This window comes from Ornithorhynchus anatinus, chromosome X5 (genome assembly GCF_004115215.2).
Source record: "Ornithorhynchus anatinus isolate Pmale09 chromosome X5, mOrnAna1.pri.v4, whole genome shotgun sequence".
NCBI lineage: Eukaryota > Metazoa > Chordata > Mammalia > Monotremata > Ornithorhynchidae > Ornithorhynchus > Ornithorhynchus anatinus.
This window is the reverse complement of record NC_041753.1, coordinates 44,640,340-44,656,407: the sequence shown is the minus strand read 5'-3', so window position 1 is coordinate 44,656,407 and position 16,068 is coordinate 44,640,340. Positions and strand designations below refer to the sequence as shown.

Genomic DNA, 16,068 nt, shown 5'->3' with positions numbered 1-16,068 from the left:
TCATTAACAAAATAAATAGGGTAATGAAAATATATACAGTTGAGTGGACAAGTACAGTTCTGAGGGGATGGGAAGGGATGGGGGGAGGAGCAGAGGGAAAGGGGAGAAAAGAGGCTTTAGCTGAGGAGAGGTGAAGTGTGGGGGGGTAGAGGGAGCAGAGGGAAAAGGGGAGCTTGGTCCAATGCGCAGCTCCCCAGGAGATGCGGTCCCGGCGTAGATGAGTCGGCGAGCGGCAGCCGAAGGGCTTGCCGGGAATAGGGGACAGGTGGTCCAAGGCTCCGCTGCAAGGGAGAGGAGCTCTGGGTTTTAATCCTGGCTCTGCTGTGAGACCTTTGGGCATATCATTTAACCTCTCTGTCCTTTCAGTTTCCTCACCTAGAAAGTGGAGTGATGCCTACTTTCCCTATTTCTTAGACTGCAAGGCTCCTATGGGGCAGGGACTGTCTTAATCTGATTGCCTAGTATTTAGCACAGTGCTTAGCACATAGAAGCACTTCATAAATGGCATAATTACTACAACAGTGGCTGAGCTCTGCCTTCAGGCTCAGGAAATTGGAATTTGAGGAAATCAATACATTGCTAATTCAGGTGAAGCGTAGCCTGTAACTTAATAAAGGAACTGCATTTTATTTCTATTTTCTATTTGAATCCTTAAACATATACAAGTAAAACAGGCCTTGGCTTTCTGTGGGTTTCGTTGTATCTTTTTGTGGCAGGGGCGGTGGTCTGTTTTACAGCTCAAAAATCAGAACTACAAACAAATGTATATGAAGCTGAGAGAGCATTTCATGCTTCCCAGCAGAAGCGGCGGGAAGAAGCCTGATGCTTTGAAGAAAATTTGGAGAAGAGAGACATCCTAATTCGAAGAGGCCGTCGAGAATATGATTTACTTCTAGAGAAAAAAAGTAAGATTGAGCATGCTTTTAAGGTACGGTGCTTCCATGAAGAAATTATGTTTGTAAAGTAAATTCTCGGTTTCTTTTTGTATGTGGGATTTAGAAAAGTAAGTACTGTCGGTAAAATCAAAACCTTAAGACATGAATTTCCTGAAATCTCTCTCTACTCCTGTTTCCACATCTTTCTCTTGCTTCCAAGTTGTCTCCCACCTGCTCTCCGGACCTCCTCTTTCCTATTTCTCTTTCATCTCCAGAGCCTTACTAAAATTACATCTCCAAAGATGCCTTCTTCAACTAAGCCCTTGCTTCCCAGTCTAAATCTCTAGACTGTAAGCTTATTGTGGGCAGGGAATGTGTCTTTTTATTGTTACATTGTACTCTCCCAAGTGCTTAGTACAGTGCTCTGCACACAGAGCTCAATAAATATGACTGAATTAATAGGCCCTCCTTTGGACAGGGAAGGTGGCAGAAGGTTCTCGGTGGATACTCTTGGCCGTCTGGTGAGTTTTGGCTAGCTAGAAGGTGGTTAGAAAACTTAGGGGGCATCTCTCCAACAGCGTGAGCCTGTTTGAATACAGTCTACCGTGGTGATGAAAAAAGCAATCTGCGTGCATATCCACAGAGTCAAATGGGTGAGTTCTGTAAGTGTGTTTTTCAATCATTCAGTAGTATTTGAGTGCTTACTAGGTGCAGAGTACTGTGCTAAGTGCTTGGGAGAGTACAGTTCAGTGGCATTGTTAGACACGTTCCCCATCCGTAATGAGTTTACAGTCTTGTGGGAGAGTTTATTAATCTGAGGTTTTGCAGTAATCTGCCTCCCATGTAATCGACAGACTGCGTGTAAAATCCTGAAGGCAAGGAAATTTGGGAAGAATATTAATTTCTGTAAATGTAACCACATATATGGTTAAATTGTACATAATGGTATTTGTTAAGCACTTGCTATGTGCCAGGCACTGTACTAAGTGCTGGGGTGGATACAAGCAAATAGGGTTGGACACAGTCCCTGTCCCACGTGGGACTTACGGATGAGGTAGCTGAGGCACAGTGAAGGGAAGTGACTTGCCCAAGGTCACACAGCAGGCAAGTGACAGAGCCAGGATTAGAACCCATTATTTTCTGACTCCCAGGCTCATACTCTATCCATTATACCATTAATGAAGTGTTTTGAAGTAATCTTGGGCCGTTGAGTTCTCTAACCCATAGTGACTCCATGGACGCACCTCTCCCAGAACACCCCACCTCTACCTGTAATCGTTCTGGTAGTGTATCCATAGAGTTTTGTTGGTAAAAATACAGAAGTGGTTTAACATTGCCTTCTTCCGTGCAGTAAACTTGAGTCTCCGCCCTCAACTCTCTCCCATAAGTTTTGACTTGTAGCAGATTGCCTTCCACTCACTAGCCACTGCCCAAGCTAGGAATGGAATGGGTAGGCCTCTGCTTGACTCTCCCTCTATTATCTGAGACTGGTAGAGTAGTGGAAACTCTCCAGGTGCGATCCTGAGAGCAGGCTTTAAAGTAGAGAGCACTACATAAATTCCTGTTGATGATAGTCAAAGGGATGGTGTAGAATTCTTAAATGAAGAACCTGCTGTCCAGCCACTGGTGATAATCTTGCTACTTTCTGCGTTTTATTTTTTTCTGTGCCAAGCCCCGTCCTAAGCAGTGGGTTAGATACAAGATAATCAGGTTGGACCTAGTCTCTGTCCCTCTCATTGGGCTCACGGTGTAAGTAAAGATTAACTTTTGAAAAGTTAATCTTGTTGCATTTTAAAATTAAAATACTGGGATCTCTTTTTTCCCCTCACTCTGTTATGAAATATTTTTTAGAATTAGAAAATCAAACCACTCTCTAACCCAAGAGGGCAGAGACCAGGGAGAAAAAATCCCTGTTGCAATGACTTTACCATATGGCATGGTTTCGTTTGTCTCTTGAGCTCATCATGGGCAGGGAATGTGTCTACCACCTCTATTTTCTTGTACTCTCCCAAGCGCTTAGTACAGTGTTCTGCACAGTAAGCGCTCAATAAATATGATTGATTATTTGTTGTTGGCAGGTTTGATTTTTCTCCTCTGTTTTGCAATTAGGTGTCGACGTATATGGGGGTGCAGAAAACTACTTAGAGGGTGCAAGGAAGAGACATAGTCTTATTGAAAAGTAATTAATTTAGTTAGATCATTCTGTAACTAAACTCTACCATGGGCAGCAAACTTATTATGTGGTTTATCCAGCCAGCTTCACTGTTAGCATTTATAACAACATCACTAGTTTGACTAGATTTAATCCTGTTACCTCTGTAGTCTTTTTCCAGCAATCAGTCAAACTTCCACTCTATAGAAATAATGATTAGAATGCTTGACGTTCTTCAGTAGTTACATACGATTGGAATCTAATTCCTGTGACTTTAAAAATAGAATATAATATTCTCCAAAAGTGTGTAAGTGACATAATGCCATCATCATCATAATCTTAACTGTGGTATCGGTGAAGCGCTTACTATGTGCCAAGCATTGTACTAAATGCAGGAGCAGATACAAGATTATTAGGTCCCATAAGGGGCTCACAGTCCAAGTAGGAGGGAGAACCAGTATTGAATCCCCATTTTTCAGGTGAGGAAACTAAGGTCCAGAGGAGTTGTGACTTGCCCGAGGTCACGAAGCAGGCAAGTGGCGGAGCCAGGATTAGAACCCAGGTCCCCTGACTCCCAGCCCCCTTTTCATAGTCTTTTCCCTCCTTTCCTTGGCCATTTATCTCCCTTTGTATTTGAGTATTGGGGTCTTTCCCCCAGTTCCTTCCAACTCTGCAGTGGTAAGCAGGTTAAGGACCTCTCCTGCTGGCTGCGATGTTCATCCCTGTGCTGTGCTTTTGTGCGGTAATCCCACCTCATAGGATTCTCTCCCAGGCTCCTGGTCTGTTCCTCATGGTTGCTATATTACCTTTATGAATATAGTAGTTTGAGAAGCAGCGTGGCCTAGTAGATAGAGCATGGGCCTGCAGGTCAGAAGGACCTGGGTTCTAATCCTGGCTCCGCCACTTACTTGTCCGCTGTGTGACCTTGGGCAAATCACTTCACTTTTCTGTGCCTCATTGAAGTCATCTGTAAAATGGCGATTAAGACTATGTGGGACAGGGAGAGTGTCCAACTTGCTCAGTGGAAAGAGCCTGGGCTTTGGAGTCAGAGGTCATGGGTTTGAATCCCTGCTCTGCCACTTGTCAGCTGTGTGACTGTGGGCAAGTCACTTCACTTCTCTGTGCCTCAGTTCCCTCATCTGTAAAATGGGGATTAACTGTGAGCCTCACGTGGGACAACCTGATTACCCTGTATCTACCCCAGCGCTTAGAACAGTGTTCTGCACATAGTAAGCGCTTAACAAATACCAACATTATTATTATTATCATTATTATTATTTCCCTCCTAAAAGAATTTTCTTCCTAGCCTCAATTTAAAATATTATCAGTACACCACCACCACCTAGTGGACAAAAGCCGGCACTCTCTCAAGGTCTCGATGGTTTTTAAACAATTATTCTGTAAAATGGCCTTGTGTTGCTTTTGCCTGAAAAATTCAGTTTAACTCCGGTTTGTAATAAAAAAAATCTTTGAAGGTTTTTTTGGTAGGTATTTGTCGGGAGGCATTTGGTATTAGCAGGATTTTCAACTTTTTCCTCCCCAGTTAATTCTTAACAACTCAGAGAGCGTCAACCAGCCTCGCATAGAACATATGTTCCAAGCGCTGGGGTAGATACAGGGTAATCAGGTTGTCCCACATGAGGCTCACAGTCTTAATCCCCATTTTACACATGAGGGAACTGGGGCACAGAGAAGTTAAGTGATTTGCCCACAGTCACACAGCTGACAAGTGGCAGAGTGGGATTCGAACCCATGACATCTGACTCCCAAGCCCGGGCTCTTTCCACTGAGTCACATTGCCTTGTAGTACATATTCACTTGCACCTATACTTAGCACTTATATACGTTTTCATATATGAATTAGCAAGTGTGTATTCAGTTAGTTCATCCTGATATACTCATGCGATGACTTCTTGTATCCTTGTTCTTCCTCCTGCTTCCTCTCTTTCTAAATAATACACGTCTGCTCATCTTCTCCTTGGTATTGGAGCCTCCTGTGAGTTCAGACCGTGTCTTTTCTTGAATTGGGGTACTCTCACCAACACTTAGTATAATTGCCCTACTGAGAGCTCACCTCCTCCAGGAGGCCTTCCCAGACTGAGCCCCCCTTCCCTCTCTTCCTCCCCTCCCCATTCCCCTCCTCCCACCCTCTGCTCTTTCCCCTTCCCTCCCCTCAGCACTGTGAATATTTGTATATATATTTATCACCCTATTTATTAATGATGTGTATATCTCTATGATTCTGTTTACCTTGATGATATCTGCACTAGACTGCTTGTTTTGTTTTGTTCTGTTTTGCTTTGCTTTGCTGCCTGTCTCCCCCATTTAGACTGTGAGCCTGTTATTGGGCAGGGATTGTCTATCTGTTGCCGAACTGTACACTCCAAGCGCTTAGTACAGTGCTCTGCACATAGTAAGAGCTCAATAAATACTATTGAATGAATGTTTTGCATACAGCAGGTACTTAATAAATAGCATTGGTTAATATTTCATTTGAACTTTTTGGGCACTAACAATGATACTGTGAAACTCTGTAATGCTATATTACTTTTTTCTAAAGTATTTTTACATCTGCTGTTTCATTTTGTCTTCACGATATCTCTCTAAGGTAGAGTGAGGCAGATAATTTTATCCTGATTTTACAACACGTTTCCCCCCGCTCCCCAATTAAAAAAAATGGGGGCAGAGAGAAATCCAGTGATTTGTCCAAGATTGCCCAGCTACTCTGCAGCTAAACCAGACAACAACTTTGGTCTCCTGACTTTCTTCCTTGATCTCTTTCTTCTATACAAGGGCCAGGAGTTATTTGGACTCGTGGACCACTTAGATCTGATCCTTGACCTTGAGGAGCTTTTTTTTTTCTATGATATTTAAGCGCTTACTATGTGCCAGGCACTGTACTAAGCACAAGCTAATCAGGTTGGATGCAGTCCAAGTTCCACATGGGGCTCACAGTCTTAATCCCCATTTTACAGATGAGGTAACTGAGGGAGATGAGGTAACTGAGGGACAGAGAAGTTAAGTGACTTGCCCAAGGTCACACAGCAGGCAAGTGGTAGAGCCAGGATTAGAACTAGGTCCTCCTGACTCTCAGGTATGCTCTATCCACTAGGCCATGCTGCTTTTCTGAAAAGCTTTTGCTTTTATCCTTTCCCAGGCATCTAATATAGTGCTCTGCACCCATTAGGTGCTCAGTGAATACTGCTGAATGAATGGGTGTTATCAAATTTGACAAATCTTATGTAGGCTATCAAGTTGAAGAGTTAAGTGAGAAGAGAAAGGAAGTTTAAGCGGTGTATGGCTATAGTTTCTTCCATGTAGCTCCCAAGTGGGTGATAATTACATTAACAGTAGTAGTAATAGTATTTACTGAGCACTTACCTATACAGTCCACTGTACTAAGTGCTTGGAAGGTATAAAACTAAGACTAATTGTGATGTTTAAGCGCTTACTTTGTGCAGGATTGTACTAAGGTCACACACAGTCCATGTCCCAGAATTAAGGTGGTGTGGGGTAGAGGCTGGAGGAGAAAGAACAAGTATTGAATTCCTCTTTTACAGATGAATAAACAGTCCCAGAGAAGTGGATTGACTTGCCCAAGGTCACACAACAGACAAGTGGTGGAGCCGGGTTTAGAACCCAGGTCCTCCAACGCCCAGGCCCACGCTCTTTCCATTAGGTTACAATTTTCTCTGCCCACGAAGAGCTTACAGTTTAAGGTCTTGTCCATATTGCTAATTCTGTTTAACGCAAGGAGAGTTGCCAAGTGAGCAGAAAACAGTTGATTTCACCAGTTTTAAATGACAAGGCTTGTGTGTGCCTTTTGGTCCCTTCCCTTCCCCCTCCCCTGCCCCACTACTAATCTGCAACTCTAGATTGTTTGGTCCCACCTCTAGCCTTAAATTGCTTCAATTAATTCATTCACAAAATCACATTTTCATTAGTTTTGGGGATTTTTTTTTCCTGTTATATTTTAAGTGCTTTCTGTGTGGCAAGCAGTGTTCTACTTGCTGGGGTGGATGCAAATGAATCAGGTTGGATACAGTCCCTGTCCCACATGGGGCTCACAGTCTAAATAGGAGAGAAAACACATATGGAATTCCATTTTGCAGAGGAGGCAACTGAAGCACAGAGAAGTGAAGTGACTTGCCCAAGGGCATGCAGCAGGCAATTGGAGGAGCCAAGGTTAGAGCCCAGGTCCTCTGATTCCCAAGGCCCACAGTCTTTCCACAAGGCCATTTAATTAAGCAATCTGCATCAAATTATTGATTTTCCTATTTCTTGAAACTTAAATTATGTATGGTACACCATTTTTTTGTAATGAAGAGCAGCATGGCCTAGTACAGAAATCTACTAAATCCTCCTTCCTCCTAATTAGATTTTGAGCCCCATGTGGGACAGGGACTCTGTCCACTTGATCAACTTGTATCTACCCCAGTGCTTAGAATACAATTCCTTAACTCCCATTCTCTCCTGGACCCCCTCCAATCTGGCTTCCGTCCCCTCCACTCTACCGAGACTGCTCTCTCTAAGGTCACCCATGACCTCCTTCTTGCCAAATCCAATGGCTCCTACTCCATTCTGTCTCCTCTTATCTCTCTGGCTGGTCATTCTCGGTCTCCTTCGCAGGCGTCTCCTCCCCCTCCCATCCTTTAACTGTTGGAGCTCCTCAAGGGTCAGTTCTTGGCCCTCTTCTGTTCTCCATTTACACTCACTCCCTTGGTGAACTCATTCGCTCTCACGACTTTGACTACCATCTCTATGCAGATGACACACAGATCTACATCTCTGCCCCTGTCCTCTCCCCCTCCCTTCAGGCTCGCATCTCCTCCTGCCTCCAGGACGTCTCCACCTGGATGTCTGCCCGCCACCTAAAACTCAACATGAGCAAGACTGAGCTCCTCATCTTCCCTCCCAAGCCCAGACCTCTCCCAGACTTCCCTATCACCGTGGATGGCACAACCATCCTTCCCGTCTCTCAGGCCCGCAATCTCGGTGTCATCTTTGACTCGTCTCTTTCGTTTACCCCACACATCCTATCCGTTACCAAGACCTGCCAGTCTCACCTTTACAATATCGCCAAGATCCGCCCTTTCCTCTCCACCCAAACGGCTACCTTACTGCTACAGGCTCTCGTTATATCCCGACTAGACTACTGTGTCAGCCTTCTCTCTGATCTCCCTTCCTCCTCTCTCGCCCCGCTCCAGTCTATTCTTCACTCCGCTGCCCGGCTCATCTTCCTGCAGAAACGATCTGGGCATGTCACTCCCCTTCTTAAACACCTCCAGTGGTTGCCTATCAACTTCCGCTCCAAACAAAAACTCCTCACTCTAGGCTTCAAGGCTCTCCATCACCTTGCCCCTTCCTACCTCTCCTCCCTTCTCTCTTTCTACTGCCCATCCCGCACGCTCCGCTCCTCTGCCGCCCACCTCCTCACCGTTCCTCGGTCTCGCCTATCCCGCCGTCGACCCCTGGGCCACGTCCTCCCGCGGTCCTGGAATGCCTTCCCTCCTCACCTCCGCCAAACTGATTCTCTTCCCCTCTTCAAAACCCTACTTAAAACTCACCTCCTCCAAGAGGCCTTCCCAGACTGAGCTCCCCCCTTTTCCCCTCTACTCCCTCTACCCCCCCTTCACCTCTCCGCAGCTAAACCCTCTTCTCCCCCCGTTTCCCTCTCCTGTCCCACCCCCTCAGCACTGTACTCGTCCGCTCAACTGTATATATCTTTATCACCCTATTTATTTTGTTTATTTTGTTTAATGAAATGTACATCACCCTGATTCTATTTAGTTGCCATTGTTTTTATGAGATGTTCTTCCCCTTGACTCTATTTATTGCCATTGTTCTTGTCTGCCTGTCTCCCCTGATTAGACTGTAAGCCCGTCAAAGGGCAGGGACTGTCTCTATCTCTTGCCAACTTGTACATTCCAAGTGCTTAGTACAGTGCTCTGCACATAGTAATAGCTCAATAAATACTATCGAATGAATGAATGAATACTTAACAGATGCCATCATTATTATTAACAACCTGACCAGAATCACCTGTGCCCCAAGACTTGTAAATTTGAATTGCATTTGTAGCCTTTGAAGAGGTTTTTCAAACTGTTTTTTCAGATTGGCAGAGATCAAAATAGAAATGCGTTAACAAGAGGATCCCAACTGTATTACTATTAAATCATTTGCCTTAACTAAATGAAACTCTGGAAAGGCCAAGAGGTCCCTAAAATAGCATGTCTCCATGTTTTCTCTCATTCCATTTCCACTACTACATGTTGGACAATTTTTTCTTGCAATATCTTTTTAAGAGAAGAAATGTTAATATCCCCAAGGAAATCTGGACAGGAAGAAATCCAGCTTGTTGCTTGATTCCAGGCAGTAAGTAAATAGTAGGACTGGGATTAGATCATGGAAGCCTTGATGTTCAGTCCTGTTCTCAAACAGGAGTAATAGTTCATCTCCCAGATTAAAATGTTTTTCTCCTGTCTTTCCTTCCAGTCCATTATTTTATTTGCTGTTTAGTAGGCCCTTTCGAGTAAATTTTCCTATCTATATGATTCTGATTAGCTTTTATTTCCCTCCCTTTCACGTTATGCTTGCTAGTTTTCACTCTCTTCTGCACTCTTCTTGTGATCTATTTTACTTATTTCTTTTTTTTTTACCCCTTCTGCCCAGCATATTTTAACTCCTATATACATGCCTCTCATTTTCTTTTTGAGTTTTTTCTTCCCTTTTTTTGCTTTCCTTTTACCCTTCTGTGGCAGCTAATTCTGGAAAGTTATCGAGCTGCTGACTTTTTGTATGCATACCCAATGGGGCTCACTGACCCAACATATGAATGTTTCTGGGTTTGAGTTATGCCACGATGAAGGAAGAGTTAGCTGGAATGTGAATAGTAGTGTGTGAGTGCCTTCTTCCTATTGAGGAACTTGATAGCATTGAGGGTAGAAAGTACATACGATAGAGTTGTTAGTCCAAGAGGACTCTTCTCTTCCAGCAATAAATATAGTAAGAGAAGTCTGACCTCATCTAGGTCTCACTGGCCAAGTCTACATGGGACACTGGACTTTTTGGGAAATTATTTTTCCAGTGGAAAATTCATTGTGTAACATGTTCATAGGGCAGATTTCATGTTTTTGGTCAACTGGGGCCCTGTATAGATAAGGATAATGTTTTAAAGCTGTATTCACTAATATTTTCACCACAGAGCCCCTCTTAATGCCTGCATATTTGCTTGATTGACAAACTGCACTTAGTCAATACATCCCACTCCTTGTTTGTACTCAGGCCTACTAAATTTAGTAGAGGTGCTTTTCGTTCAGTACAACTGGTAGACACGAACCCTGCTTTCAAAGAGTTTATGGCCCAACGGAGGAGACTTGTGGATTAATTTGTTATTTTTGAATTCCACAAGCTGGAATGAAAATTGTGCCTCAAAATTTTTTTTTTTTTTGGTCCAAGAAAGACAAAAATGGAGAAACCTAAAACCAGTCCTCTCATATTTTTATCTTCTCACTTAGATGTTAAGCAAGCATCACTGTAGGTTGGACGGGATGCATTTGGGCAAAAATGCATTTATGCACAAATTAATGACAATCCAGACCTTTGACAATCCTCTTTACGTTTGAGGGAAAATGGAGTAGAGACATTTACACTATTGACGCAGCATGGCCAGAGAAATAGGCACTGGGAGTCACGTGACATGGGTTCTAATCCCAACCCCACTCCTTTCCTGCTGTGCGACTATGGGAAAATCACCTAACATTTCTGTGCCTCAGTTTCCTCCCACTTAGACTGTATGCCTGAGGTGGGACAGAGACTTTGTTCAATCTGATTGTCTCTTATCTACCCCATCATTTAGTACAGTGCCTGACAAAGGATGTGTGCTTCATAATTATTGCTAATAATCATTGTTACTGTTAAGGAATGTGGAAGCATAGGCTTTTATCTTTTGATTGGAAGCCCCTGAGGACATTCACTGAGTCTTTTGCTTCTGGTGTACATTCCCACATAGTACAGTGCTCCCCACACAGTAGGTGCTCAATAATTATCACTGGTTTATTTTGGGGGTAGAAAAGGGCAGGGGCGGGGACGAGAAAAAGGCAGCAGCACGGCCTAGTGGAAAGAGCCCCGGCTTGTGAGTCAGGGGACCTGGATTCTAAACCTGGCTCTGCCACTAAATAGTATAATAATGATAATAATTGTGGTATTCGTTAAGCACTTAATATGTGCCAGGTACTGTACTAAGCGCTGGGGTAGATACAAACTAATTGGGTTGGACACAGTCCCTGTTCCACTTGGGGCTCACACTCTTAATTCCCATTTTACAGATGAGGTAACAGGTCCAGAGAAGTGAAGTGAGTTGCCCAAGGTCACAGAGCAGAGGTGTGGTGGGTCCGGAATTAGAACTCAGATCATTCTGACTTTCAGGCCTGTGCTCTATCCATTAAGCCACACTGCTTTTCACTTGTCTGCTGTGTGACCTTGGGCAAGTCACTTAAATTCATTGGTCTTCAGTTCCTCATTTGTCAAATGGGGATTAAGAATGTGAGCCAAATGTGGGACGGGGACTGTGTCCAACCTGATTATCTTGTTTCTACCCCAGTGCTTAGTACAGTGCCTGGCAATAATAATATTATTTGCCCTAGGTAATAGGATCACAGTTTTCTTATCTTTAGCTACCACACCATTCAATTTTTAAGTCTCACTTCAAGGTATAACTAATATACCCGAAGAATAGAGGTTAAGTAAAATTGCTGCATGATAATTCTCTCTAAAGTGAAACATTTAGTTGAAAACTTTGGAGAAAAAATGATGGGGAAATGAAATACAGCCATCTAGTGGATACTACATTAATAGCTATTAAGCAAGGTTTAACTACTGTGAATTCACAGTTGAATCTCTCAAGTATCATTATCAGACGAATGAGCTAATCAGTCCTTAGCACCCTGAGGAGTTATATGCATTTGGGTTACAAATGCTTTTAGAAATTAATGAAGGAAAAAGCATTGTATAGGACATTAAAATGTAGCAATATAGACCTATCCCTTAGGTCAGTTTAACTAGCCTAATGGCAACATGCTGTGTCCCTTGTCAAGTGTGGTCGCTGAAGAGGCGGTTTCCTGGGTGGCTGAGCAGCCCTATTTAGGAATGCACAGCAGACTCCCAATGGAGAAGAGGACTATGGAGGAGCAGCAGAGAAGCAGTGGGGCTTAGTGGGTAGAACCTGGGCCCGGGAGCCAGAAAGACATGGGTTCTAGTCCCAGCTCCGCCACTTGTCTGCTCTGTGACCTTGGGCAAGTCAATAATTTCTCTGGGCCTCAGTTACCTCATCTGTAAAGTGGGGATGATGACTGTGAGTCCCATGTGGGACATGGACTGTGTCCAACTTGATTACCTTGTATCTACCTCAGTGCTTAGAACCGTGCCTGGCACGTAATGGGTGCTTAGCAAATACCATTAAAAAAAAAAAGCTAGAAAAAATGCCCCTATGGCCCAGCTCACCAGAAAACCACTATTGGTTATTTTCTTCTTAAGTCTATTTTTCCTGTTTGTTTTGAAACCCCAGAAAAAAAAGTCATGCCATGGAGTGTCAGGATGCTACGTGTTGACCGAACTAGTCATCGACCTATAAGAACAGCACTGATAGCATGTGAACTGGCCAGATGTTGAATAGGAAGAGAGAACCGTCAACCAGCACATAGGGAGGGATGAGACAGATGTTTCACTTGTTTGCTGTATGACCTTGGGCAAGTCATTTAACTTCTCTATGTCTCAGTTTCCTGATCTACTAGACTGCCTGATGAAAGACAGTTCATAGAGGTAGGTGCTGGGTGCACCTTCTGGTGGAGAGACCTTCCCTCTTCACAATGATTCCTATCAGGAGTTGGATGTGCAATCAGACCATCACTAATATTGGCCCTTCCAGATCTACCTAGAGGTGTCTAAGTAACCATCTGATGACACTCTGCACCTGCCCCAGAAACAAAAGAGTTTTGGCACAGTCATTAACGCCTGTCCCCATGATGATGGGTGGTGATGAAGATGAAGAACACTATGATAAAGATTTAGGCAGACTCATCCCAGGAGTAGTAATATTGTATAAAATGAATTTAATAGGCAATTTCAAAGCCTCAGTTGAAAGTGTTGCCTCCATACAGAGGAAAGACAATGAGCCACGTGTGTTTGGCAGACTCAGCGACTTAAGTCTACTGAGTGAATAATAACTGCACTATTGGTTAAGCCTATATTATTTGCCAAGCACTGTCCTAAACGCTGGGGTAGATGAGATAATCAGGTCAGACACAGTCCCCGTCCTACCCAGTAATAATCTTACCTTAGGCTGTTGAGTCATCTCCGACCCATAGCGACACCATGGACGCATCTCCCCCAGAATGCCCCACCTCACTCTGCAGTCGTTCTGGTAGTGTGTCCATAGAGTTTTCTTGTTAAAAATACAGAAGTGGTTTATCACTGCTTCCTTAAACAAAGTAAATGTGAGTCTCTGCCCTCATCTTTCTCCCATGCTGCTGCTGCCCAGCACAGGTGAGCTTTGACTTGTAGCAGATTACCTTCCACTGGCTAGCCACTGCCCAAACTAGGAATGGAATGGTTGTGCCCTTGCTTGACGCTCCCTCCCATAGCCGAAACTAGTAGAGTACTGGAAACTCTCCAGGTGCGATTCTGAGAAGGAGCACAGTAATAATAACTGTGGTATTTGTTAAGCACATGCTATATTGTTTTATTGGGTTTTTTTTGTCTGTTTCATCCCTCCCTATGTACGTTTTTCGCCAGTCCTTCTCCCTGCTTTATAATCTTAGATTGTGAAGCACTTGAGGGCCAGGGACCATGTCTAACAGCACCCATGTATTCTTTCTTAGCTTTTAGTACAGTAGCCGACACACAGTAAGTGCTTAATACTACCGATACCTGAACAAAGCCTCAGACGATTCCGCATCCCCGCCAAAAGCTGGGAGTCAGTTTGCTAAGGGTAGACCAGCATGGCACCCTGCAAATAAAAGAGGTGTGGCTCTTTTTGAGCAAAAGCTTCATAAAGAACTAGAGACAAGGAGGCACTGCAAACATTAGATATAACACAGTAAGGGACAATGTTTTTCTCTGCATGGTGTGGCAGGGACTATGACTGCCACATTGTCATATTCAACCATACATGCATTTGTAGGTGAATTTCACCATTGGTAGTTTCGTCTTCAAATACAGAGGACACATCTCTCTCTTTCTCTTTCTCACATAATGATTACAGTAGTTATGGTATTTGTTAAGCACTTTTTATCGAACAATGTTAACTTGTTAGATACAAGTTAATCAGGTCAGACCCAGCTGCTGTCCCACATGGAGCTCAGAGTCTAAGTAGAAGGGAGAACAGGTCTTGAATCCCCACTTTACAGAGGAGGGAACTGAGGCACAGAGAAGTTAAATGACTTGCACAAGGTCACACAGCAGACAAGTGGCAGAGCCAGGATTAGAATGCAGGTCCTCTGACCCCCAGGTCTGCGTTCTTTCCACTAGTTCACTGCTTCTATTACATACGTACATGCATGTACACATATATTACCTATGCTGTATATTCTTTTGCAGATTCAGGAACATGATATGCATGATTTGCACAGGAGAATAAGACACCTAGGGAAAAAATGCGATGACTCTTCTGATATTCTACTGCAACAAACAAGTGAACTTAAATCCAGCATTGAACGAGAAGAACACCTTGAAAGAGAATATCTGGTAAGCCATAATCATTTTTCATTATCAACATTACATTACTCTATAATTGAAATAAGGCTACCGCAATCCAGATTTTACTTTGCAGAAAAGTTTTACTAACTAAACTTAATATTCTCTAGGTCTTTGTTCATGGATGATTTGGGACCTTTCCAAATATTTACAATTCCACTGAAAAGTTGTCATGGATTTTCCTTGAGAAGTTGTAATTTTACAGTTTTGACCTGTTTTATATTTCCACATTAATCTTTCTGGTATCCCTGTGACACTTAGTAAATTCTTCCCATTTTAAGAGAGGCAAAAATAATAACTGTGGCATTTGCTGAGGGCTTACTATGTGCCAAGCACTGTTCTAAGCGCTGGGGTGGATACAGCACACACAGACACACACATGCACAAACTGATTTTGTCCACTGGTGATACAGTGGCAAGAGCTTTAGATATTTTTCAAATTCTTGTCTCATGCCCTGATCACCAACTGAATGATTTTCTGACATGTTCCTGAAATAGCATATTAAAAGGAAAAGGGAAGTAAAAAGCAAAACTGAATAGAATGTCTACTGTTGGCTTTAAATAGATGAAGACCAGTTCTCCAGGTTTTATTAGCTTTTAGTAAGGTTTAAATTCTAGTAACTATTTTTCTGTGCATATTGAGATAGTTCATTTCTAAAAAAAAAAATCTCGTTTGTGCAGTAGGACCCATAGTATTAATGTTTTAGGGCCCACTTGATGTAATACGCTATACTAAATCCTTGGGAGGTACAAAATGAAGAAATGATTGCACTCTAATGAGGGAGGCATTATTTAACAATAAATGATTATTTCCATCTCAATGACTAAATATTTTAAATTCAGGGCATTTAAGTAGACAGTGTTTACCACAGTTCTTTGGCCCATAGTAAACTTAAAAAAAAAATACCATCAAAAAGCAACTCTTTGATAGAACCAAGGCTAATTATGTAGTACTCTTACTCTTCTGCCCCTGTAGACTGTAAGGTTATTATGGGCAGGGAACATTTCTGCTAACTCTGTCGTACTCTCCCAAGGGCTTAGTACAGTGCTGTGCACGTACTGTGTTGAATAAACACCACTGATGTACGTATATGTAATGTATTTATATTTAATGTCTGTATCCCCCTCTAGACTGTAAGATTGTTTTGGGCAGGAAATGTGTCTACCAATTCTGTACAGCACTCTCCCAAGTGCTTAGTAAAGTGCTCCTCACACAGTAAGCACTCAATAAATACGATTGATTGATGGACAGAAAGTTTCCTCGGAAGAGTAAGAAATTTTACTTATAGT

At 43.0% G+C, this 16,068-nt stretch overlaps 1 protein-coding gene and 2 non-coding genes across 3 annotated transcripts in view; 1 reads left to right on the top strand and 2 right to left on the bottom strand.

Moving 5' to 3' along the window:
• Window positions 1-2,268: 2,268 nt before the first annotated feature.
• Window positions 2,269-2,406, bottom strand: LOC114808624. Its single transcript, XR_003756468.1, has one exon. It is a non-coding gene; the product is annotated as a small nucleolar RNA SNORA7 (small nucleolar RNA).
• Window positions 2,407-13,052: 10,646 nt separating this feature from the next.
• The window catches only part of CCDC171 (coiled-coil domain containing 171), a 141,231-nt gene continuing 138,215 nt past the window's right edge, over window positions 13,053-16,068 (top strand). Inside the window, 2 exon segments of the mRNA XM_039910752.1 lie at window positions 13,053-13,115; window positions 14,623-14,769. Coding sequence (XP_039766686.1) covers window positions 13,053-13,115; window positions 14,623-14,769 — 210 coding nt within the window.
• LOC114808595 lies at window positions 13,580-13,717 on the bottom strand. The gene has a single exon (XR_003756441.1). It is a non-coding gene; the product is annotated as a small nucleolar RNA SNORA7 (small nucleolar RNA).